The sequence below is a fragment of the Oncorhynchus keta genome, chromosome 24 (genome assembly GCF_023373465.1).
Source record: "Oncorhynchus keta strain PuntledgeMale-10-30-2019 chromosome 24, Oket_V2, whole genome shotgun sequence".
Classification (NCBI taxonomy): Eukaryota; Metazoa; Chordata; class Actinopteri; order Salmoniformes; family Salmonidae; genus Oncorhynchus; species Oncorhynchus keta.
In genome coordinates, this window is record NC_068444.1 from 6827133 (window position 1) to 6853736 (window position 26604).

General features: G+C 44.5%; 1 protein-coding gene across 4 annotated transcripts in view; it reads right to left on the reverse strand.

Moving 5' to 3' along the window:
• Positions 1-26604, reverse strand: part of LOC118381723 (poly(ADP-ribose) glycohydrolase-like) — a 177978-nt gene that overhangs the window by 150897 nt on the left and 477 nt on the right. For all 4 annotated transcript variants that reach the window (XR_008077883.1, XR_008077884.1, XR_008077882.1 and 1 more), the window contains 6 exons: positions 26349-26455; positions 25026-26121; positions 21183-21360; positions 18493-18615; positions 12848-12919; positions 11211-11285 (listed from right to left, as the gene is read on the reverse strand). Coding sequence is in view for 1 of the 4 variants with exons in the window: in XM_052477575.1 (XP_052333535.1) it covers positions 11211-11285; positions 12848-12919; positions 18493-18615; positions 21183-21360; positions 25026-26121; positions 26349-26455 (1651 nt within the window). In the remaining 3 variants the exon portion in view is untranslated. The remainder of the gene's footprint in view (positions 1-11210; positions 11286-12847; positions 12920-18492; positions 18616-21182; positions 21361-25025; positions 26122-26348; positions 26456-26604) is intronic.

A 26604-nucleotide genomic window follows, 5' to 3' on the forward strand; every position in this document is an offset into this window, starting at 1 on the left:
CGATTAAATCAACTGAACTAACCCTGGCTGTTTTGACTTGAAACAGGTCTATACATCACATCAAACTGAAAGTCATCAAGTAAGAGGAGAGGGGGCTGCCGAGGAGAGGAGAGGGGGCTGGCAGAGACCGGAGAGGGGGCTGGCAGAGACCGGAGAGGGGGCTGCCGAGGAGAGGGGGCTGGCAGAGACCGGAGAGGGGGCTGGCAGAGACCGGAGAGGGGGCTGCCGAGGAGAGGGGGCTGAAGATGGGAGACAGATTCATATTTACCACTACCTCCTCTCTATATTTACCACTACCCCCTCTCTCCTCTCTATATTTACCACTACCTCCTCTCTCCTCCTCTCTACATTTACCACCACCTCCTCTCTATATTTACCACTACCCCCTCTCTCCTCTCTATATCTACCACTACCTCCATTCTCCTCCTTCTATATTTACCACTACCTCCTCCTCTCTATATTTACCACTACCCCTCTCTCCTCTCTATATTTACCACTACCTCCATTCTCCTCCTCTCTATATTTACCACTACCTCCATTCTCCTCCTCTCTATATTTACCACTACCTCCCTCCTCTCTATATTTACCACTACCTCCTCTCTATATTTACCACTACCTCCTCTCTATATTTACCACTACCTCCTCTCTATATTTACCACTACCTCCTCCTCTCTATATTTACCACTACCTCTATATTTACCACTACCTCTATATTTACCACTACCTCTATATTTACCACTACCTCCTCCTCTCTATATTTACCACTACCTCCTCTCTATATTTACCACTACCTCTATATTTACCACTACCCTCTCTCTCCTTCTCTCTATATTTACCACCACCTCCTCTCTATATTTACCACTACCCCCTCTCTCCTCTCTATATTTACCACTACCTCCTCCTCTTTATATTTACCACTACCTCCTCCTCTCTATATTTACCACTACCTCCTCCTCTCTATATTTACCACAACCTCCTCTCCTCTATATTTACCACTACCCCCTCTCTCCTTCTCTCTATATTTACCACAACCTCCTCTCTATATTTACCACTACCTCCATTAACCTCCTCTCTATATTTACCACTACCTCCATTCTCCTCCTCTCTATATTTACCACTACCTCCTCCTCTCTATATTTACCACAACCTCCTCCTCTCTATATTTACCACTACCTCCTCCTCTCTATATTTACCACTACCTCCTCCTCTCTATATTTACCACTACCTCCTCCTCTCTATATTTACCACTACCTCCTCCTCTCTATATTTACCACTACCTCCTCCTCTCTATATTTACCACTACCTCCTCCTCTCTATATTTACCACAACCTCCTCTCCTCTATATTTACCACTACCCCCTCTCTCCTTCTCTCTATATTTACCACAACCTCCTCTCTATATTTACCACAACCTCCTCTCTATATTTACCACTACCTCCTCTCTATATTTACCACTACCTCCTCCTCTCTATATTTACCACTACCTCCTCCTCTCTATATTTACCACAACCTCCTCTCCTCTATATTTACCACTACCCCCTCTCTCCTTCTCTCTATATTTACCACAACCTCCTCTCTATATTTACCACTACCTCCATTCTCCTCCTCTCTATATTTACCACTACCTCCATTCTCCTCCTCTCTATATTTACCACAACCTCCTCCTCTCTATATTTACCACAACCTCCTCCTCTCTATATTTACCACTACCTCCTCCTCTCTATATTTACCACTACCTCCTCCTCTCTATATTTACCACTACCTCCTCCTCTCTATATTTACCACTACCTCCTCCTCTCTATATTTACCACTACCTCCTCCTCTCTATATTTACCACTACCTCCTCCTCTCTATATTTACCACTACCTCCTCTCTATATTTACCACTACCTCCTCCTCTCTATATTTACCACTACCTCCTCCTCTCTATATTTACCACTACCTCCTCCTCTCTATATTTACCACTACCTCCTCCTCTCTATATTTACCACTACCTCCTCCTCCCTCTATATTTACCACTACCTCCTCCTGCTCTATATTTACCACTACCTCCTCCTTCTATATTTACCACTACCTCCTCCTCTCTATATTTACCACTACCTCCTATTCCTCTATATTTACCACTACCTCCTCCTCTCTATATTTACCACTACCTCCTCCTCTCTATATTTACCACTACCTCCTCCTCTCTATATTTACCACACAGCCCTCCTCCTCTCTATATTTACAAACCTCCTGCTCTATATTTACCACTACCTCCTCCTTCTATATTTACCACTACCTCCTCCTCTCTATATTTACCACTACCTCCTCCTCTCTATATTTACCACTACCTCCTCCTCTCTATATTTACCACTACCTCCTCCTCTCTATATTTACCACTACCTCCTCCTCTCTATATTTACCACTACCTCCTCCTCTCTATATTTACCACTACCTCCTCCTCTCTATATTTACCACTACCTCCTCCTCTCTATATTTACCACTACCTCCTCCTCTCTATATTTACCACTACCTCCCCTCCCTCTCTATCCCTCCCCCACCTATGCTGTACATCAAGTTATTAGCTTGTCAGTTTTCCCAAAAAATACACAGTGTGTGTGTGTATTCTAGAATCTGGTACCTCATATTTCTGTTTTTTGATTTCATAAAAACAAGTGTCTCCTGATACAAGCGCACGTCGCTTCAATTTTATTGTGAGGAAAAATATGGCCACTACATATACAAAAAGTGTGTGGACACCCCTTCAAATGTGTATTCGGCTATATCAACCACACCCGTTGCTGACAGGTGTATACAAATCGAGCACACAGCCATGCAATCTCCATAGACAAACATTGCCAGTAAAATGGCGTTACTGAAGAGCTCAGTGACTTTCAACGCAGCACCTTCATTGGATGCCACCTTTCCAACAAGTCAGTTCCGTCAAAGTTCTGCCTGCCCTGGTAAGTGCTGTTATTGTCAAGTGGAAACGTCTAGGAGCAACAACGGCTCAGCCGCGAAGTGGTAGGACACAAAAGCGCGTAGCACATAAAAAAAAATGGTCCTCGGTTGCAACACTAACAGAGTTCCAAACTGCCTCTGGAAGCAACCGCACAACGCTGTTTGTCGGTACTTCATGATATGGTTTTCCATGGCCTGACCGAGCAGCCTGACCCCGAGCAGCCTGACCGAGCAGCCTCACAAAAGCCTAAGTTAATCATGCGCAATGCCTCGGCAGGACTGGTGTAAAGCTCGCCGCCACTGGACTCTGGAGCGGAAGTGGAAACACGTTCTCTGGAGTGATGAATCACACTTCACCGTCTGGCAGGTTTGGCCGATGGCAGGAGAAGGCCACCTGCCCCAATGCATAGTGCCAACTGTAAAGTTTGGTGGAGGAGGACTAATGGTTCGGGCCCCTTGAGTTCCAGTGAAGGGAAATCTCAACGCTGCTGCATAGACAATTCTGTGCCTCCAACTTCGTGGCAGCAGTTTGGGGAAGGCTCTTTCCTGTTTCAGCATGACAATGCCCCCGTGCACAAAGCAAGGTCCATACAGTAATGGTTGAGATCGGTGTGGAAGAATTTGAATGGCCTGCACAGAGCCCTGACCTCAATGAACACTGACTGTTAGCCAAATCGCCAAACATCGGTACCCCATTAATGCCATTATTTTTTACATGTGTGTATTGTTTTGAGTTGTTAGATGCTTCTGCACTGTTAAACATAAGCATTTTGCTACACCCTCAATAACACATGCTAAATGTGTGTATGTGAGCAGTAAATTTGATTTGAATGGAATTAAGTCCCCTCAGAAATGTTCCAACATCTAGTGGAAACTCTTCCCAGAAGAGTGGAGGCTGTTATAGCAGCAATGTTCCAACATCTAGTGGAAAGCCTTCCCAGAAGAGTGGAGGCTGTTATAGCAGCAATGTTCCAACATCTAGTGGAAAGCCTTCCCAGAAGAGTGGAGGCTGTTATAGCAGCAATGTTCCAACATCTAGTGGAAAGCCTTCCCAGAAGAGTGGAGGCTGTTATAGCAGCAATGTTCCAACATCTAGTGGAAAGCCTTCCCAGAAGAGTGGAGGCTGTTATAGCAGCAATGTTCCAACATCTAGTGGAAAGCCTTCCCAGAAGAGTGGAGGCTGTTATAGCAGCAATGTTCCAACATCTAGTGGAAAGCCTTCCCAGAAGAGTGGAGGCTGTTATAGAAGCAATGTTCCAACATCTAGTGGAAAGCCTTCCCAGAAGAGTGGAGGCTGTTATAGCAGCAATGTTCCAAACATCTAGTGGAAAGCCTTCCCAGAAGAGTGGAGGCTGTTATAGCAGCAATGTTCCAAACATCTAGTGGAAAGCCTTCCCAGAAGAGTGGAGGCTGTTATAGAAGCAATGTTCCAACATCTAGTGGAAAGCCTTCCCAGAAGAGTGGAGGCTGTTATAGCAGCAATGTTCCAAACATCTAGTGGAAAGCCTTCCCAGAAGAGTGGAGGCTGTTATAGCAGCAATGTTCCAAACATCTAGTGGAAAGCCTTCCCAGAAGAGTGGAGGAGGCTGTTACAGCAGCAAAGGTGGGGGACGAACTCCATATTAATGATTTTGGAATGAGATGTTCGACGAGCAGGTGTCCAGACTTTTGTTCATGTATTGTATTTCCTATGTGTCAGTGTAAAACAAAATGTAAATAATTCATTCTATAAAACATGATTTATGACATAAGTGTTTTGCAAATCAACGTGACAGGTTTAAGAATGGAATAATGTGTTTTCTCTGTGATATATGATGTCAGGCAGCTGTTTTCCTCCGACAGCCTACTAAACGCTTACCTTCATACGGAATGGGATTAAATGAGTTCTCGACTCCTGTTTCCCCACTGAATGTATAGCTGCCGACACCGCATGGCCATTCTCATACGTACTGTACATTATATCAATTACATTTTGTGCCTAAAGATAAAGAAAATGGGAAAGGGTGGGGAGCGGGGTACCTAGTCAGTTGTACAACTGAATGCATTTAACTGAAATGTGTGTTCCGCATTTAACCCGACCCCTCTGAGTGAGAGATTTATGGGGGGGGTTGCCTTAATCAACATCCACGTCTTTGGCGCCCGAGGAACAGTGGGGTTAACTGCCTTGTTTTTTACCTTGTGAGCTCGGGGATTCGATCCAGCAACCTTTCGGTTACTGGCCCAATGCTCTAACCACTAGGCTATCTGCCGTCTTGACGCTCGAAATAGAGGGATATATAGAATAGTGAAGACATCAAAACGATGAAATAACACACATATGGATTCATGTAGTAACCAAAAAAAAAAGTGTTAAACTCATTTATTTTTATATATATATTTGAGAATCTTCAAAATAGCCACCCTTTTGCCTTGATGACAGCTTTGCAAATACTTTGAAGAATCTGAAATATATTCAGATTTGTTTAACACTTTTTTGGTTACTATATGATTGGTGTTATTTCATAGTTTTGATGTCTTCACTATTATTCTACAATGTAGAAAATAGTAAAAATAAAAAATAAAAATTAGTACGTGTGAGGACTTAGGCCCTAGGACCATGCCTCAGGACTACCTGGCGTGATGACTCCTTGCTGTCCCCAGTCCACCTGGCCGTGCTGCTGCTCCAGTTTCAACTGTTCTGCCTTATTATTATTGGACCATGCTGGTCATTTATGAACATTTGAACATCTTGGCCATGTTCTGTTATAATCTCCACCCGGCACAGCCAGAGGAGGACTGGCCACCCCACATAGCCTGGTTCCTCTCTAGGTTTCTTCCTAGGTTTTGGCCTTTCTAGGGAGTTTTTCCTAGCCACCGTGCTTCTACACCTGCATTGCTTGCTGTTTGGGGTTTCAGGCTGGGTTTCTGTACAGCACTTTGAGATATCAGCTGATGTAAGAAGAGCTTTACAAATACATTTGATTTTGATTTGTGTGTGTAACCTTTTGCCTGGTACTGTATTTTCTCAAGACAATAAACAACAAACAAACAAACAAACAATGAAATGGTGTCTTTTCAATCAATTCTATTCTCTCGTAACTGGAGCTATTTATTATTAAACCTTTATTTAACCAGGAAGGGCACATTGAGATTAAAAATCTATTTTTTCAAGAGCGTCCTGGCCAAGAGAGGCAGCACCAAGTCATTACAACAATTACAGACAAACGTGAAAAACCACAAGTAATCTAGTAAAAACCATAGAATTCACAAGAGTCTAAAACAGCAATTTGGAACAGTTAGCAGGATAACGTCCAGCGAACGAAGAGAGTACCCACCACATTTCTGAACAATAAAAATGCCCAAATAAAAAGGTAGTAAACCCAAAATGGCTTTGTAAATAAAAGTATACCAGTGACTGAGCCTACGGGTGACTAGAAGGCCAGCCAACCCTGGTATACAAAGTGCAGTGGTGCGTAAGGGTTTTGCAGTTTAAAATAAATCTCAAAGTGCCATGGTAAAGAGTGTCAATTGATCTCAAACACTGAGCGGAAGCATTCATATATAAAATATCCCCATAGTCTAGTAAAGGCATAAATGTAGCTGATTACTAGCCTCCTTCTGGCTTCAAAAGAAAACCCTTATTCCTAAAATAAAATCCCAATTTCACCTTCAATTTTTTTGTAAATTGTTGAATACGCAATTTAAAAAGAGAGGCCGTCATCAATTAAAACTCCAAGATATTTATATGAGGTTACAGTCTCAATCCCCTGATAGGTGATAAATAATAGGTGAACGGTTCAGAGGTCTATTTCTTGCTTTAGAAAACACCTTTAGTTTCGTCAGTATTGAGGATAAGCTTCAATTGACACAAGGTATGTTGAACAGTATAAAAATAATAAAATGCACACGAGGCACAACAGTAAATAACAGTATTAATCACTTAATTTAGTATTAAAGACTTTATAAACCAATTGACTGTCAAGTAAATAACAGTATTAATCACTTAATTTAGTATTTAAAGACTTTATAAACCAATTGACTGTCAAGTAAATAACAGTATTAATCACTTAATTTAGTATTAAAGACTTTATAAACCAATTGACTGTCAAGTAAATGACAGGATCATCGGCATTAAAAGGGGATGTTAGAAGAACAAACAGCAGAGCTGTAGAGAGAACGACACACCGCTCCTTTAAAATCAGTTGATGACTGGACTTTATAAACCAATTGACTGTCAAGATGTGGACACCAATTCCTTTTATAAAAGACGGGGTGACATCACCAATAAACTAACATGGTACAAGCACACCAAGACAGTCGTGAAGAGGGCACGACAACACCTATTACCCCTCAGGAGACTGAGGCAGATGGATCCCATTTTCCCTAGTGACGGTTAGCTAGATAGCAGGCAAATTGATCCCATTTTCCCTAGTGACGGTTAGCTAGATAGCAGGCAAATTGATCCCATTTTCCCTAGTGACGGTTAGCTAGATAGCAGGCAAATTGATCCCATTTTCCCTAGTGACGGTTAGCTAGATAGCAGGCAGGTGCTGGTGTTGCGTTTATTTGGAGGTTCTCTCTGACTGGTCTGCTGTAGCCTGGTCCCAGATGGGTAAGTGTCGTCTTGCCAACTCATATTGTGATCGTCAGCAAGAGAGCACAAAATATTTGGGACCAAGCAAGAACTGTAGCTACAGCAACAAGACAGGACAGGTGCCAACTGGCGACAGATAAGAGAGAGAGACAGACACAGGCAGACACACAGGCAGACAGAGACAAAGGGAGGGAGAGACAGAGAGATGAGTAGAGGATGGAGAGTTTGCCACTAGATAAGACAGACAGAGACACAGACAGACAGAGACACAGGCAGACAGAGACACAGGCAGACAGAGACACAGGCAGACAGAGACACAGGCAGACAACAGAGACAAAGAGAGGGAGAGACAGAGAGATGAGTAGAGGATGGTGAGTTTGCCACTAGATAAGACAGACAGAGACACAGACAGACAGAGACACAGACAGACAGACACAGGCAGACAGAGACACAGGCAGACAGAGACACAGGCAGACAGAGACACAGGCAGACAGAGACACAGGCAGACAACAGAGACAAAGAGAGGGAGAGACAGAGAGATGAGTAGAGGATGGTGAGTTTGCCACTAGATAAGACAGACAGAGACACAGACAGGCAGACAGCCACACAGGCAGGCAGACAGCCACACAGGCAGACAGCCACACAGGCAGACAGAGACAAAGGGAGGGAGAGACAGAGAGATGAGTAGAGGATGGTGAGTTTGCCACTAGATAAGACAGACAGAGACACAGAGACAGAGACACAGGCAGACAGAGACACAGGCAGACAGAGACACAGGCAGACAGAGACACAGGCAGACAGAGACACAGGCAGACAGACAGAGACACAGACAGACAGACAGAGACACAGACAGACAGAGACACAGACAGACAGAGACACAGACAGACAGAGACACAGACAGACAGACACACAGGCAGACAGACACACAGGCAGGCAGACAGACACACAGGCAGACAGACACACAGGCAGACAGAGACAAAGAGAGGGAGAGACAGAGAGATGAGTAGAGGATGGTGAGTTTGCCACTAGATAAGACAGCCAATAAGGCAGCTCTCTCATCACTGAGTGCATCCAGGTCTTCGCTGGGCTGTATGGCCCTGTAAATGATCTATCAAATTACATTTTATTAGTCACTTGTGCCGAATACAACCTTACAGTGTAATGCCGACTTACAAGCCCTTAAACCAACAAAGCAGTTATATATATATATATATACACACAGAGAAATTTTTAAAAATACAGATAAGAATTAGAAAAAAAAGTAACAAGTAATTAATTAAAGAGCATTAGTAAAATAACAATAGTGAGACTATATGCAGGGGTGTACCGGTACAGAGTCAATGTGCGGGGGGCACCATTTAGTTGAGGTAATATATAGATATAGGTAGAGTTCTTAAAATGACTATGCATAGATGTTAAAACCAAGATTAGCAGCGGTGTAAAAGAGGGGACAATGCGAATAGTCTGGCAAGCCCTTTGATTAGGTGTTCAGGAGTCTTATGGCTTGGGGGTAGAAGCTGTTTTAGAACCCTCTTGGACCTAGACTTGGCGCTCCGGTACCGCTTGCCGTGCGGTAGCAGAGAGAACAGTCGATGATTTAGGTGGCTGGAGTCTTTCACAATTCTTAGGGCCTTCCTCAGACACCACCTGGTATAGAGGTCCTGGATGGCAGGAAGCTTGGCCCCGGTGATGTACTGGGTTGTACGCATCACCCTCTGTAGTGCCTCGCGGTCGGCGGTAGAGCAGTTGCCACACCAGGCGGTGATGCAACCACTGCTCTGGAGGGTGCAGCTGTAGAACATTTTGAGGATCTGAGGACCCATGCCAAGTCTTTTCAGTCTCCTGAGGGGGAATAGGTTTTGTCGTGCCCTCTTCACAACTGTCTTGGTGTTTTTGGACCATGTACCAATGAACTTGAAGCTCTCAACCTGCTCCACTGCAGCCCCGGCGATGAGAATGGGGGTGTGCTTGGTCCTCTTTTTTTCCTGTAGTCCACAATCATCTTTGTCTTAATCACGTTGAGGGATAGGTTGTTGTCCTGGCACCACACGGCCAGGTTTATGACCTCCTTCCTATAGGCTGTCTATTCATTGTCGGTGATCAGGCCTACCACTGTTCTGTCATCGGCAAACTTAATTATGGTGTTGGAGTTGTGCCTGGCCGTTCATTCATGAGTGAACAGGGAGTACAGGAGGGGACTGAGCACGCACCCCTGAGGGACCCCTGTGTTGAGGATCAGCGTGGTGGATGTGTTACCTAGGTGTTTAATCCCAGGGTCCTTACCTTAGTGATGAGCTTTGATGGTATGTGGTATTGTGGTATTGTGGTATTGAATACTGAGCTGTAATCAATGAATAGCATTCTCATATATGCCATTTAGCAGACGCTTTTATCCAAAGCGACTTACAGTCATGTGTGCATACATTCTACGTATGGGTGGTCCCGGGGATCGAACCCACTACCCTGGCGTTACAAGTGCCATGCTCTACCAACTGAGCTACAGAAGGACCACACAAGGACCATTCTCACATAGGTGTTCCTTTTGTCCAGGTGGGAAAGGGCAGTGTGGAGTGCAATAGAGATTGCATCATCTGTGGATCTGTTTGGGCGGTATGCAAATTGGAGTGGGTCTACGGTTTCTGGGATAATGGTGTTGATGTGAGCCATTACCAGCCTTTCAAAGCACTTCATGGCTACGGACGTGAGTACTACGGGTCTGTAGCCATTTAGGCAGGTTACCTTGGTGTTCTTGGGCACAGGCACTATGGTGTTCTTCTTAAAACATGTTGATATTACAGACTCGGACAGGGAGAGGTTGAAAATGTCAGTGAAGACACTTGCCAGTTGGTCAGCGCATGCTCGCAGTACACATCCTGGTAATCTGTACGGCCCAGCGGGATTTCTTATTGGCTTCCAAGTTACAGTCCCACTCCTTGAAAGCGGCAGCTCTACCCTTTAGCTCAGTGCGGGTGTTGCCTGTAATCCATTGCTTCTGGTTGGGGTATGTACGTACAGTCACTTTGGGGACGACGTCATCCTAGACACCATTGCGTTTCAGACAGTAAAGAGGCTAGTCCCCAGAGTAAGTTATTCACAATTTACAGATTCATGAGTTATTTAATCTATCGTTGTTGGGTTTTTTTTACCAGCGATTTTTAAGACCTAAATATTAATAGGGGGAAGACAGACAGTGATAAATGTAAAATCAGTTTGTCACTTCAAAACTATTTTATTAAAGAAAAGTAACGCTTCACCGATAATACACAGCGTCTGCTGTATAACGGGTGCGGTCTTTAGAGAGGCAGATTGTAGCCAGATGACTGACTCCGTATGAACAGATCATTGGTCTGAACCAGACTAGATCACGACAGCCCTGTGGTTTGACTGGTATATTCATGGATACTAAAAACATGATTAGTTTAATGATTAGTTTAATAGTGGTTCTTAAAACCAGATGCTGATTGTGTGTGTGTGTGTGTGTGTGTGTGTGTGTGTGTGTGTGTGTGTGTGTGTGTGTGTGTGTGTGTGTGTGTGTGTGTGTGTGTGTGTGTGTGTGTGTGTGTGTGTGTGTTTAAACGGATGGGGCCAGAGAAAAGGATTTTATTTTTTCAGATGTCCTTGAAACCCAAACGGTCCGCCCGATGACTATATTTTAGAAGGTGGGATGGTTAAAACCCAAGAACATTACTTTCTTACCTTGTTGCAGAACAAATGAAGAGCTGTGAAGTCCCATCTCTTGGCATGAGCAACATTGTACTTCAATATGGCATTCTAAAACGGGGACACCAATAAATGTCATTAAAAACAATGTTCCGTACAGGACGCGCGTGCTTTTATTTTTTTTGCAGTGCGTATCTTTGCCTTGATATATCTAGGATCTTGGTGCCATCTCATGGCCAATTCAGGTAATAACATGCATTATTTACACAATCATGGATTTGATAGATAGGTCCTGTCTCTAAAATAAAAAACACATTTGATAACACAGTGGATATGCATTTTAAACACCACATAAAACATCCTCTCTTAATAATAATAATAATAATATCTAATATTGATGCATCTGGTCAACAATAGATACTGTACATGTTGAATACAGTGTTTAATGCTAAATTGTAATTATTTCCCCACTATGGCCTATTTATTGCCTTTACCTACCTACTCTTCTACATTTGCACACACTGTACATAGATTTTTCTATTGTGTTATTGACTGTACGTTTGTTTATGTGTAACTCTGTTGTTGTTTTTGTCGCACTGCTTTGCTTTATCTTGGCCAGGTCGCAGTTGTCAATGAGAACTTGTTCTCAACTGGCCTACCTGGTTAAATAAAGGTGTTCTCAACTGGCCTACCTGGTTAAATAAAGGTGTTCTCAACTGGCCTACCTGGTTAAATAAAGGTGTTCTCAACTAGCCTACCTGGTTAAATAAAGGTGTTCTCAACTAGCCTACCTGGTTAAATAAAGGTGTTCTCAACTAGCCTACCTGGTTAAATAAAGGTGTTCTCAACTAGCCTACCTGGTTAAATAAAGGTGTTCTCAACTAGCCTACCTGGTTAAATAAAGGTGTTCTCAACTAGCCTACCTGGTTAAATAAAGGTGTTCTCAACTAGCCTACCTGGTTAAATAAAGGTGTTCTCAACTAGCCTACCTGGTTAAATAAAGGTGTTTTCAACTAGCCTACCTGGTTAAATAAAGGTGTTTTCAACTAGCCTACCTGGTTAAATAAAGGTGTTTTCAACTAGCCTACCTGGTTAAATAAAGGTGTTTTCAACTAGCCTACCTGGTTAAATGGTTAAATAAAGGTGTTCTCAACTAGCCTACCTGGTTAAATAAAGGTGTTCTCAACTAGCCTACCTGGTTAAATAAAGGTGTTCTCAACTAGCCTACCTGGTTAAATAAAGGTGTTCTCAACTAGCCTACCTGGTTAAATAAAGGTGTTCTCAACTAGCCTACCTGGTTAAATAAAGGTGTTTTCAACTAGCCTACCTGGTTAAATAAAGGTGTTCTCAACTGGCCTACCTGGTTAAATAAAGGTGTTCTCAACTGGCCTACCTGGTTAAATAAAGGTGTTCTCAACTGGCCTACCTGGTTAAATAAAGGTGTTCTCAACTGGCCTACCTGGTTAAATAAAGGTGTTCTCAACTGGCCTACCTGGTTAAATAAAGGTGTTCTCAACTGGCCTACCTGGTTAAATAAAGGTGTTCTCAACTGGCCTACCTGGTTAAATAAAGGTGTTCTCAACTGGCCTACCTGGTTAAATAAAAACACATTTACAAAAAAAAGAAAATTGCTACAGTGAACAGACAAAATATCAATTTAGTCATTAACTTACCTTCACATCATGGGAACTGCAAAATTCTCTGTTTAAAGCTTTCTGGATGAGTTCCCACCGCCCCTGCAGTTCCTGCAAAATCAGGAAGGTAAACACCACCATCATCATCATCATCATCCTCCTCCTGATCGTTCCTGATCGTACAGGTCAGGGTTAGTGGTCGGTTCTTCCTAAGACATGATATTGATTTGATTTGCATCATCACAAAACAAATGCCTTTATTAGTATCCCTGATTGATTTTATTTGACAGTATACAGTTGAAGTCGGAAGTTTACATACACTTAGGTCGGACATTTTGGCAAGTTTTGGCAAGTTGGTTAGGACATCTACTTTGTGCGTGACAAGTCATTTTTCCAACAATTGTTTACAGATTATTTCACTTAATTACAATTCCAGTGGGTCATAAGTTTACATACACTAAGTTGACTGTGCCTTTAAACAGCTTGGAAAATTCCAGAAAATAATGTCATGGCTTTAGAAGCTTCTGATAAGATAATTTACCTAATTTGAGTCAATTGGAGGTTTACCTGTGGATGTATTCCAAGGACCTACCTTCAAACTCAGTGCCTCTTTGCTTGGCATCATGGGGAAATCAGCCAAGACCTCATAAAAAAACATTTTTTTATACCTCCACAAGTCTGGTTCATCCTTGGGAGCTATTTCCAAACGCCTGGAGGTACCACGTTCATCCGTACAAACAATAGTACGCAAGTATAAACATCATGGGACCACACAGCCGTCATACCGCTCAGGAAGGAGACAAGTTCTGTCTCCTAGAGATGAATGCACTTTAGTGCAAAAAGTGCAAATCAATCCCAGAACAGCAGCAAAGGACCTTGTGAAGATGCTGGAGGAAACAAGTACAAAAGTATTTATATCCACAGTAAAACGAGTTCTATATCAACATAACCTGAAAGCTGACACTCGGCAAGGAAGAAACCACTGCTCCAAAACCGCCAAAAAAAAAGCCAGACTACGGTTTGCAACTGCACATGGGGACAAAGATCGTACATTTTGTAAAAATTTCCTCTGGTCTGATGAAACAAAAATAGAACTGTTTGGCCATAATGACCATCGTTATGTTTGGAGGAAAAAGGGGGAGGCTTGCAAGCTGAAGAACACCATACCAACCGTTAAGCACGGGGGTGGCAGCATCATGTTGTGGCAGCATCATGTTGTGGGGGTGCTTTGCTGCAAGAGGGACTGGTGCACTTCACAAAATAAATGGCATCATGAGTAAAGAATTACGTGGAAATATTAAAGCAACATCTCAAGACATCAGTCAGGAAGTTAAAGCTTGGTCGCAAATGGGTCTTCCAAATGGACAATGACCCCAAGCATACTTCCAAAGTTGTGGCAACATGGCTTAAGGACAACAAAGTCAAGTTATTGGAGTGGCCATCACAAAGCCCTGACCTCAATCCCATAGATGTGTGGGCAGAACTGACGAAAAATCATGTGCGAGCAAGGAGGCCTACAAACCTGACTCAGTTACACCAGCTCTGTCAGGAGGAATGGGCCAAAATTCACCCAACTTATTGTGGGAAGCTTGTGGAAGGCTACCCGAAATGTTTGACCCAAGTTAAACTATTTAAAGGCAACTAAACTTCTGACCCACTGGGAAATAAAAGCTGAAAGAAATCATTCTCTCTACTATTATTCTGACAATTCACATTCTTAAAATAAAGTGGTGACCTAAGACAGTATTTACTAGGATTAAATGTCAGGAATTGTGAAAAACAGAGTTTAAATGTATTTGACTACGGTGTATGTAAACATCCAACTTCAACTGTCTACACACAACATTTGAACAACTTCCCAAGGATATAACAAAGTCAATAACTTATTTATATTATTATATGTATATTATATATGTTGATTTGTTAGAATTACACTGAAACAAAAATATAAGCGCAATATGTAAAGTGTTGGTCCCATGTTTCATGAGCTGAAATAAAAAATATTTAAAAAAGAGAAATGTTCCACATCAAGCTTATTTCTATCACAAGAAGCTGAATTAAACTGATCATTACACATGTGCACCTTGTGCTGGGGACGAGAAAACACAATGCCACAGAAGTTTTAATAGAGCAATTGGCATGCTGACTGTAGGAATGTCCACCCGAGTTGTTGCCAGAGAAGTGAATGTTAATTTCGCTAACATATAAAGTTAGAGAATTTGGCAGTACGTCCAACCGGCCTCACAACCGCAGACCACAGTGTAACCACGGCAGCCCAGGACCTCCACATGAGGCTTCTTCACCTGCAGGGATCGTCTGATACGACAGCTGATGAAAGCGTGTGGGTTTGCACAAGCAAAGAATTTCTGCACAAACTGTCAGAAACTGTCTCAGGGAAGCTCATCTGCTCGTCATCCTCACCAGGGTCTTCACCCTGACTGCAGTTCGGCTTCAGTGAACAAACGCTCACCGTTGATGGCCACTGGCACGCTGTAGAAGTGTGCTCTTCACGGATGAATCCAGGAGTCAACTGTACCGGCCTTATGGCAGACAGCGTGTCTGGCGTTGTGTGAGCTAGCGGTTTGCTGATGTCAACGTCGTGAACAGAGTGCCCCAATGGTGGTGGTGGTGGTGAGGTTATGCTATGGGCAGGCATAAGCTATGAACAACGAACACAATTGCATTTTATCTTTTGGCAATTTTAATGTACAGAAATACCATGAGATCTTGAGGCCCGTCCATCTGCCGCCACTCACGTATCAGCATGAAAATGCATGGTGCAAGGATCTGTAAAAAAATCCTAGAAGCTGAAAATGTCCCAGTTGGTCCCCATCCTTTTCTGCCATAACAGCCTCCACTCTTCTGGGAAGGCTTTCCACTAGATGTTGGGACATTGCTGCTATAACAGCCTCCACTCTTCTGGGAAGGCTTTCCACTAGATGTTGGAACATTGCTGCTATAACAGCCTCCACTCTTCTGGGAAGGCTTTCCACTAGATGTTGGAACATTGCTGCTATAACAGCCTCCACTCTTCTGGGAAGGCTTTCCACTAGATGTTGGAACGTTGAGGCAGGTACAAGAGCATTAGTGAGGTCGGGCACTGATGTTGGGCGATTAGGCCTGGCTCGCAGTTCCAATTCATCCCACAGGTGTTCGGTGAGGTTGAGGTCAGGGCTCTGTACAGGCCTGTCAAGTTCTTCCACACCGATCTCAACAAACCATTTCTGTATGGACCTCACTTTGTGCATGGGAGGGCATTGTCATGCTGAAACAGTTAACGGTTTTGTCCAAACTGTTGCCGAAAAGATGGAAGCACAGAATTGTCTAGAATGTTATAGTATGCCGAAGTGTTAAAATTTCCATTCACTGGAACTAAGGGGCCTAGCACGAACAATGGAAAACAGCCCTGGGCCGTGATTCCTCCTCCACCAAACTTTACAGTTGGCACTATGCATTGGGGCAGGTAGGCTTCTCCTCACATCTGCCAAACCCAGATTTGTCAGATGGTGAAGTGTGATTCAACACACCAGAAAACACATTTCTACTGCTCCAGAGTCCAATGGCAGCGAGCTTTACACCATTCCCAGCCGACGCTTGGCATTGAGCATGGTGATCTTAGGCTTGTGTGCAGCTGGTCGGCCATGGAAACCCATTTCACGAAGCTCCCGACAAACAGGTCCTGTGTCGGACGTTGCTTCCAGAGGCAGTTTGGAACTCATTAAGGAGTGTTGCAACCGAGGACAGATGATTTTTAAGCGCTATGCACTTCAGTGGTCCCGTTCTGTGAGATTGTGTGGCCTACCACTTTGCGGCTGTGCCGTTGTTGCTCCTAGACATTTCAACTTCACAATAACAGCACTTACAGTTAACCGGGGGTCAGCTCTAGCAGGGCAGAAATTTGACAAACTGACTTGTTGGAAAGGTGGCATCCTATGACGATGCCATGTTGAAAGTCACTGAGCTCTTCAGTAAGACCATTCAACTGGCAGTGTTTGTCTATGGAGATTGCATGGCTGTGTGCTCAATTTTTATATACCTGTCGGCAACGGGTGTGGCCGAAATAGCAGAATCCACTAATTTGAAGGGGTGTCCACATACTTCCGTGTATATATATATATATATATATATATATATATATATATATATATATATATATATGTATTTTTGTTGAGTGTAATTAGAGTGACACAGAGCTTTCAGAAAGTATTCAAACCCCTTGACTTCATCCACATATTGTTATGTTACAGCCTGACTTTAAAAATAGATTAAATATAGATGTCACTGGCCTACACACAATAACCCATAATGTCAAAGTGGAATAATGTTTTAGACCATTTTTACAAATTAATACAAAATGAAAAGCTGAAATGTTTTGAGTCAATAAGTATTCAACCACTTTGTCATGGCAAAGCCTAAATAATACATTTGCTTCACAAGTTTTTTAATGACTACCTCGTCTCTGTAACCCACACATACAGATAATTGTAAGGTCCCTCATCGCTGTACCCCACACTTAGTCGAGCAGTGAATTTCAAAAGACAGATTCAACCCAATACCAGGGAGGTTTTCCTGTGCCTGGCACAGAAGGGAAGATGGGTTAAAAATAAATAAAAAAGCAGACACTGAGCATACCTTTGAGCATGATGAAGTTATTAATTACACTAAAAAAGATAAAGGCATCCTTCCAAACTCAGTTGCCGGAGAGGAAGGAAACCGTTCAGGGATTTCACCATGAGGCCAATGTTGACTTTAACGGAGGAAAACGGAGGATGGATCAACAATGTAGTTACTCCACAATACTAACCTAATCAACAGAGTGAAACATGCATCCTGTTTTTTAATATGGCACTAAAATAATACTGCAAAAAATGTGGAAAAGCATTTAACTTTTTTTTTCCTGAATACAAAGTGTTGTGTTTGGGGCAAATCCAATACAACACATTACTGAGTAGCACTCCCCATATTTTTAAGCATAGTGTTGGCTGCATCATGTTATGGGTATGCTTGTAATCATTAAGGACTGGGGAGTTTTTCCAGGATAAAAAAGAAACAGAATGGAGCTAAACACAGGCAAAATCCTAGAGGAAAACCTGGTTCTGTCTACTTTCCACCAGACACTAGGATATTAATTCTCCTTACCAACAAAATAGTGAATGTTCCTGAGCGGCTGAGTTACAGTTTTGACCTAAATCGGCTTGAAAATCTATGGCAAGACTTGACAATTGTTTTTGTCTAGCAATTAACAATAAGCAATTTGACAGAGCTTGAATAATTTAGAACATAATAAAACGTGCAAATGTTGTATAATCCAGGTGTGCAAAGAGACTTCGCTGCCAAAGGTGATTCTAACGTATTGACTTAGGGGTGTGAAGAGTAATGTAAATAAGATATTTCTGATTTCTGTCACTGTCATTATGGGGGGGGGGGTTGCATTTATTGAATCCATTTTGAATTCAGGCTGTAACAACTAAATGTGTAATAAGTCAAGGGGTATGAATACTTTCTGAAGACACGTTATATACCAAACATTAGGAACACCTTCCTAACACTGGAGATCATCTCTTTCCCTAATGGTGAGAGATGTAGCTCGGAAGATCACTTGTAAGTTATAAACAACACTTGTAGTTAGTGAGTCCAATTTCAAACATGAAGTGTACAACGTGTAACTACAGTAGAAGCAGTACCTGATTTCCTACAGGGAATAGGCTGCTCTTTGAACAGGGCATTTTCACATGGACCTCGTCCCAGGTGTCTCTGAACTTGTTGGGATATGGAACAGGAACTTTGCCAGTTTGAAGGAGGTCTGTCTGTTGAAGAGAAAATACAGCATGATGAGAACATGAACGGCATTACAGGTGGTTAGAGCATTGGGCCAGTAACCGTAAAGGTTGCTTGATCAAGTCCCCGAGCTGACAAAGTTAAAAAAAAAAAAATCTGTCATTCTGCCCCTGAACAAGGCAGTTTAACCCACTGTTCCCCTGAACAAGGCAGTTTAACCCACTGTTCCCCTGAACAAGGCAGTTTAACCCACTGTTCCCCTGAACAAGGCAGTTTAACCCACTGTTCCCCTGAGCAAGGCAGTTTAACCCACTGTTCCCCTGAACAAGGCAGTTTAACCCACTGTTCCCCTGAACAAGGCAGTTTAACCCACTGTTCCCCTGAACAAGGCAGTTTAACCCACTGTTCCCCTGAACAAGGCAGTTTAACCCACTGTTCCCCTGAACAAGGCAGTTTAACCCACTGTTCCCCTGAACAAGGCAGTTTAACCCACTGTTCCCCTGAACAAGGCAGTTTAACCCACTGTTCCCCTGAACAAGGCAGTTTAACCCACTGTTCCCCTGAACAAGGCAGTTAACCCACTGTTCCCCTGAACAAGGCAGTTAACCCCACTGTTCCCCTGAACAAGGCAGTTTAACTCACTGTTCCCCTGTAGGCCGTCATGGTAAATAAGTATTTGTTCTTAAGGGACTTATCCTAGTTAAATAAATAAAAATACATCCAACACAAATATTGAGACCTGTTGTGGAGGAGCACAAATCAAGGCTGAGACCATTCTATGGAGGGTCTAGTACAGTGATCAACTAGATTCAGCTGCGGGCCAATTATTGTCTTTAGCAGATGGCCGGAAAATAATTAGAAATCATTTGTAGACTGCACATTGACCACAAGAAAACCAAACAGATATAATATTTGACCAAAACAATCATTTCAAACCTCGTTTATAAGACCACATATTATGCATGGGGGACCCTGGTCTTACTGTTCACTTGTACCTGGTTGTCTAGGTCAGTGATTAGTTAGGGAACTCCCCTCACCTGGTTGTCTAGGTCAGTGATTAGTTAGGAACTCCCCTCACCTGGTTGTCTAGGTCAGTGATTAGTTAGGAACTCCCCTCACCTGGTTGTCTAGGTCAGTGATTAGTTAGGAACTCCCCTCACCTGGTTGTCTAGGTCAGTGATTAGTTAGGAACTCCCCTCACCTGGTTGTCTAGGTCAGTGATTAGTTAGGAACTCCCCTCACCTGGTTGTCAAGGTCAGTGATTAGGTAGGAACTCCCCTCACCTGGTTGTCAAGGTCAGTGATTAGTTAGGAACTCCCCTCACCTGGTTGTCAAGGTCAGTGATTAGTTAGGAACTCCCCTCACCTGGTTGTCAAGGTCAGTGATTAGTTAGGAACTCCCCTCACCTGGTTGTCTAGGTCAGTGATTAGTTACGTACAAATTCAAAGGAAATAACAAAACTACCAGATGCTCAGCCCACCATGGGGTTAGACACCACTGGCTTGGACACCACTGGTTTGGACTAAATGGGTTTGACCCCACTGGTTTGGACTAAAGGGGTTTGACCCCACTGGTTTGGACTAAAGGGGTTTGACCCAACTGGTTTGGACTAAAGGGGTTTAACCCCACTGGTTTGGACTAAAGGGGTTTGACCCCACTGGTTTGGACTAAAGGGGTTTGACCCCACTGGTATGGACTAAAGGGGTTTGACCCCACTGGTATGGACTAAAGGGGTTTGACCCCACTGGTTTGGACTAAAGGGGTTTAACCCCACTGGTTTGGACTAAAGGGGTTTGACCCCACTGGCTGAGACACCACTGGTTTGGACTAAAGGGGTTTGACCCCACTGGTTTGGACTAAAGGGGTTTGACCCCACTGGTTTGGACTAAAGGGGTTTGACCCCACTGGTTTGGACTAAAGGGGTTTGACCCCACTGGTTTGGACTAAAGGGGTTTGACCCCACTGGTTTGGACTAAAGGGGTTTGACCCTACTGGTTTGGACTAAAGGGGTTGACCCCACTGGTTTGGACTAAAGGGGTTTGACCCCACTGGTTTGGACTAAAGGGGTTTGACCCCACTGGTTTGGACTAAAGGGGTTTGACCCCACTGGTTTGGACTAAAGGGGTTTGACCCCACTGGTTTGGACTAAAGGGGTTTGACCCCACTGGTTTGGACTAAAGGGGTTTGACCCCACTGGTTTGGACTAAAGGGGTTTGACCCCACTGGTTTGGACTTCCTTCTCACCCCCCCTTCTCCCCCCCCCCAAAAAAAAGATTTAGATGCAAGTGGCTGTTCCACTGGATGTCATAAGGTGTATGCACCAATTTGTAAGTCGCTCTGGATAAGAGCGTCTGCTAAATGACTTAAATGTAAATGTAAAGGGGTTTGACCCCACTGGTTTGGACTAAAGGGGTTTGACCCCACTGGTTTGGACTAAAGGGGTTTGACCCCACTGGTTTGGACTAAAGGGGTTTGACCCCACTGGTTTGGACTAAAGGGGTTTGACCCCACTGGTTTGGACTAAAGGGGTTTGACCCCACTGGTTTGGACTAAAGGATTCAGTTAGTTTTCCTAGGAGCTGCTCCCTCTCTCTCACCCTGATCATGACAGTGTGATGGTCACGAATATTCTTCAGTGGTGGGAGTGGTTGACCACACTGTGGCATTCTCCTCAGATCACTGATGGGGCTTCCCAGCCACTTGGAATCGTACGGTGGCGACGGTGGAGGGCCGTCCTCTCGGTCTCTGCGTTGTTTCGCCGAAGGAGCTTGGGCACTGTCACGTTGAAAAAAGGAGAAACAACTTTAACACGACACTGAAGAAGAAAGAAAAAATGCAATAGATCAACAACAGGATGCACGAGCAACACAGTTTATAATAAACATCTTAAGAAGACATCAGAACAATCTAGCTAAAAACTACTGCCTACGTCACAATAGACTGCCTTTTGACATTGACTTGAACTCTGTACTGACAGGAAGACATTGATTCTTCTGTTGCCATATTTTCTCCACCACTTGGTGAGTCACAACAGCCACACAAATAACTGTCACGATAAAACCTATCCACAAATTAAAATAGTATGAATAACATTCAAATTCGGCCAGGTGTTCTATTGGTCAGTAGCCTAATAGTGAAACAACCCATAAAGAAGCTTCACAACTTCCCCTGAAACAACTTTATGGTTGAAAAATACTCATTCAAAAAATGTTAAAAAGGTCAACCAAGAGAAACGAGCATACTGAGCCGGACGCCAAGTCGACTCATATCCTTACAGATCTTTGTTTACAACCATAACAGGAGTAACCTACTTAATTACTTACACATAGGCCTAACTAACTTTATTTTTTTAAAAAGTCAGAAGTGAAGTATATATTTGCGTGGATTCCTCATGTCTTGCTCCTTGTTAGAAAAACGTTTGGTCCAAATCGAATGTTAGGTGCTATATTTATTGAATGTAAATATAGCACCTATAAACTATTCGCAGACCAGATTCACCTCGCAGGCCGCTAGTTGGCGAACCCTGGTCTAGTGACTGCTGGTTTTTACTGTTTACTTGTACCTGGTTGTCTAGGTCAGTGATTAGTAAGGAACTCCCCTCACCTGGTTGTCTAGGTCAGTGATTAGTTAGGGAACTCCTCTCACCTGGTTGTCTAGGTCAGTGATGAGTTAGTTTGGAACTCCCCTCACCTGGTTGTCTAGGTCAGTGATGAGTTAGTTTGGAACTCCCCTCACCTGGTTGTCTAGGTCAGTGATGAGTTAGTTTGGAACTCCCCTCACCTGGTTGTCTAGGTCAGTGATGAGTTAGTTTGGAACTCCCCTCACCTGGTTGTCTAGGTCAGAGATTAGGTAGGAACTCCCCTCACCTGGTTGTCTAGGTCAGTGATTAGGTAGGAACTCCCCTCACCTGGTTGTCTAGGTCAGAGATTAGGTAGGAACTCCCCTCACCTGGTTGTCTAGGTCAGTGATTAGGTAGGAACTGCCCTCACCTGGTTGTCTAGGTCAGTGATTAGGTAGGAACTGCCCTCACCTGGTTGTCTAGGTCAGTGATTAGGTAGGAACTGCCCTCACCTGGTTGTCTAGGTCAGTGATTAGTTAGGAACTGCCCTCACCTGGTTGTCTAGGTCAGAGATTAGTGAACTGCCCTCACCTGGTTGTCTAGGTCAGAGATTAGGTGGAACTGCCCTCACCTGGTGTCTAGGTCAGTGATTAGGTAGGAACTGCCCTCACCTGGTTGTCTAGGTCAGTGATTAGTAGGAACTCCCCTCACCTGGTTGTCTAGGTCAGTGATTAGTTAGGGAACTCCCCTCACCTGGTTGTCTAGGTCAGTGATGAGTTAGTTTGGAACTCCCCTCACCTGGTTGTCTAGGTCAGAGATTAGGTAGGAACTCCCCTCACCTGGTTGTCTAGGTCAGTGATTAGGTAGGAACTGCCCTCACCTGGTTGTCTAGGTCAGTGATTAGGTAGGAACTCCCCTCACCTGGTTGTCTAGGTCAGTGATTAGGTAGGAACTCCCCTCACCTGGTTGTCTAGGTCAGAGATTCGGTAGGAACTGCCCTCACCTGGTGTCTAGGTCAGTGATTAGTTAGGAACTGCCCTCACCTGGTTGTCTAGGTCAGAGATTATAAATGCAAATGTTGTATTCAACCTAGGTATTGTGTGTATTTACTGACATGTTGTGTGTATTTACCGACACGTTGTGTGTGTGTGTACTGACATGTGCGTGTGTGTGTACTGACATGTGCGTGTACTGACATGTGCGTGTGTGTGTACTGACATGTGCGTGTACTGACATGTGCGTGTGTGTACTGACATGCGTGTGCATGTACTGACATGTGTATGTGTGTAGGTACTGACATGTGTGTAGGTACTGACATGTGTGTATGTACATTTAACATTTACATTTAAGTCATTTAGCAGACGCTCTTATCCAGAGCGACTTACAAATTGGTGCATTCACCTTATGACATCCAGTGGAACAGCCACTTTACAAAAATACTGACACGTTGTGTGTGTATGTACTGACATGTGTGTGTGTGTACTGACATGTGCGCGTGTGTGTGTACTGACATGTGCGTGTGTATGTACTGACATGTGCGTGTGTATGTACTGACATGTGTGTGTGTGTGTACTGACATGTGCGTGTGTGTACTGACATGTGCGTGTGTGTGTACTGACATGTGCGTGTGTATGTACTGACATGTGTATGTGTGTGTGTACTGACATGTGTGTATGTACTAACATGTGTGTATGTACTGACATGTAGGCTGTGTGTGATGTTTTAAATGCATTTCAGTATGTATTTCAATCCTTGACTAATACTGTTCTGTACTATGTCTTGTGTCATGTTTCCTGTTTCCTGTTTCATGTGGACCCCAGGAAGAGTTGTTGATGTGGATCCTAATAATAATAAATAATAATAAATAATAAATACACACAAAACAAATGGCCAATTTGGATGCACTCAATTATCTTCCTTCCTTCAGAGATCAAATTGTATTGTCCACAAATGAGTGTTGCAGGAATGCTAGTCTGATCCGTTTCTAACAACAAATGATTCCAGAACGATCTGAGACGGTGGCTGTTAAAATCCTCTCGTACTTTTTGAGGTGGAACGACCCAGGACAAAGAATTCTCAGCTCTCAAAAACTGTCCTCACCTGCCGGGACCCCCACTGTCCTCACCTGCCGGTACCGCCACTGTCCTCACCTGCCGGTACCCCCACTGTCCTCACCTGCCGGTACCCCCACTGTCCTCACCTGCCGGTACCCCCACTGTCCTCACCTGCCGGTACCCCCACTGTCCTCACCTGCCGGGACCCCCACTGTCCTCACCTGCCGGGACCCCCACTGTCCTCACCTGCCGGGACCCCCACTGTCCTCACCTGCCGGGACCCCCACTGTCCTCACCTGCCGGTACCCCCACTGTCCTCACCTGCCGGTACCCCCACTGTCCTCACCTGCCGGGACCCCCACTGTCCTCACCTGCTGGGACCCCCACTGTCCTCACCTGCTGGGACCCCCACTGTCCTCACCTGCTGGGACCCCCACTGTCCTCACCTGCTGGTACCCCCACTGTCCTCACCTGCTGGGACCCCCACTGTCCTCACCTGCTGGGACCCCCACTGTCCTCACCTGCTGGGACCCCCACTGTCCTCACCTGCTGGGACCCCCACTGTCCTCACCTGCTGGGACCCCCACTGTCCTCACCTGCTGGGACCCCCACTGTCCTATCAACCAACATTTGTAATGAAGCCTATACCCTACATGTAATTGAGGATGCTTAGACTATATAATCTTGAGACAGTACAAAGTCATATGTCCGTGAATCTAAGACGTGACGTAATTTTGCTCTCTTGCATATTTGAATGTAAAACGCGTGAACCCAGAATTCTGTATTAACTGGGTTACTTCCACAGCACCAGGTATTCAATACTGTACCTTGTGGATGGGGCGAAGAAGTCTGTTATTTTTCCTTGGCCCTTGGAGGAGGATCTTTCTGTGTCCTGCCGCTTGTCCCTGTTGATCTGGCTCACGGTCTCCTCCATTTGCTCACCACTGTTCCCTTTAGGATCTGTGGGCACGTTCGAGACCGGCTTGTGATCCGTGGGCACTTCCGAGACCGGCTTGTGATCCGTGGGCACTTCCGAGACCGGCTTGTGATCCTTGGGCACTTCCGAGACCGGCTTGTGATCCTTGGGCACTTCCGAGACCGGCTTGTGATCCGTGGGCACTTCCGAGACCGGCTTGTGATCCGTGGGCACTTCCGAGACCGGCTTGTGATCCGTGGGCACTTCCGAGACCGGCTTGTGATCCGTGGGCACTTCCGAGACCGGCTTGTGATCCGTGGGCACTTCCGAGACCGGCTTGTGATCCGTGGGCACTTCCGAGACCGGCTTGTGATCCGTGGGCACTTCCGAGACCGGCTTGTGATCCGTGGGCACTTCCGAGACCGGCTTGTGATCCGTGGGCACTTCCGAGACCGGCTTGTGATCCGTGGGCACTTCCGAGACCGGCTTGTGATCCGTGGGCACTTCCGAGACCGGCTTGTGATCCGTGGGCACTTCCGAGACCGGCTTGTGATCCGTGGGCACTTCCGAGACCGGCTTGTGATCCGTGGGCACTTCCGAGACCGGCCTGTGATCTGTGGTGATTTGCAAGACTAGTTTGTGATCCTTTAAGCTGTCAGATGGTGTTAAGGCTGCTGTCTCTTCATCCTCCAGGTCTATAATACTAGAGACAACAGGTTCCTCAGAGTCTGAACTGTGGGTCTGGGCCTCGGTCTCCATAAACTGGATCTTGTGACTGCAGCCAGACTCGGAGCTGTCTGGACTCACCATCTCTACATCCTCCAGTTGTTGTTCAGCAGCTTCACACATGTCAGAAGCTGGGCTTGTGGTGCTTTGGGGAAGTTCCAACAGCCACTTATCAGGGTTATTCTGTTGGGACTTGGGATTGTTTTTCTGACTAAGAGATGTTGCTTTGGCACTATGCTCCTGCCCCTCCATTGCGTGTAGACTTGCCTCTTTGGAACTTGCTAATGGAGAGGACACAAAAGACAACATAATGAGAATCAACTTGGATCATAATTAACTTGACTGGTAAGTCACAGTGAGTGTAGCCTATAGGCCTACCACAAAAACACATCAGAAAATCAAACAACTCAAAAAAACTGAACTGGAGAAAAACAATGGAACTGAAGAAAAATCCACAATCAGATTTACACAGAGGATCATTTAATATTCCCTGCTCAGGGAGTGTTACCTTTAAATGCCAATGAAAGACGGCTCCTTGAGCCGACAGGTGCTTGGAGGCCAAATTCAACCCGCTGTCTCTTTTTAGCAGGCTCCAAGTCTGACAGTGCAGTCATGCTTCAAGATAGAGAAAGAGCACCATAATAACGTTAGCATCCCGGGAATAGGTGGGGACGTGTGTTGATCAACCATCTAGCTGACGTTAGCTAGCCATTTCACACGCCACAAGCATTTGATTGTCTATAGTTCATACAAAACAAAGTGAA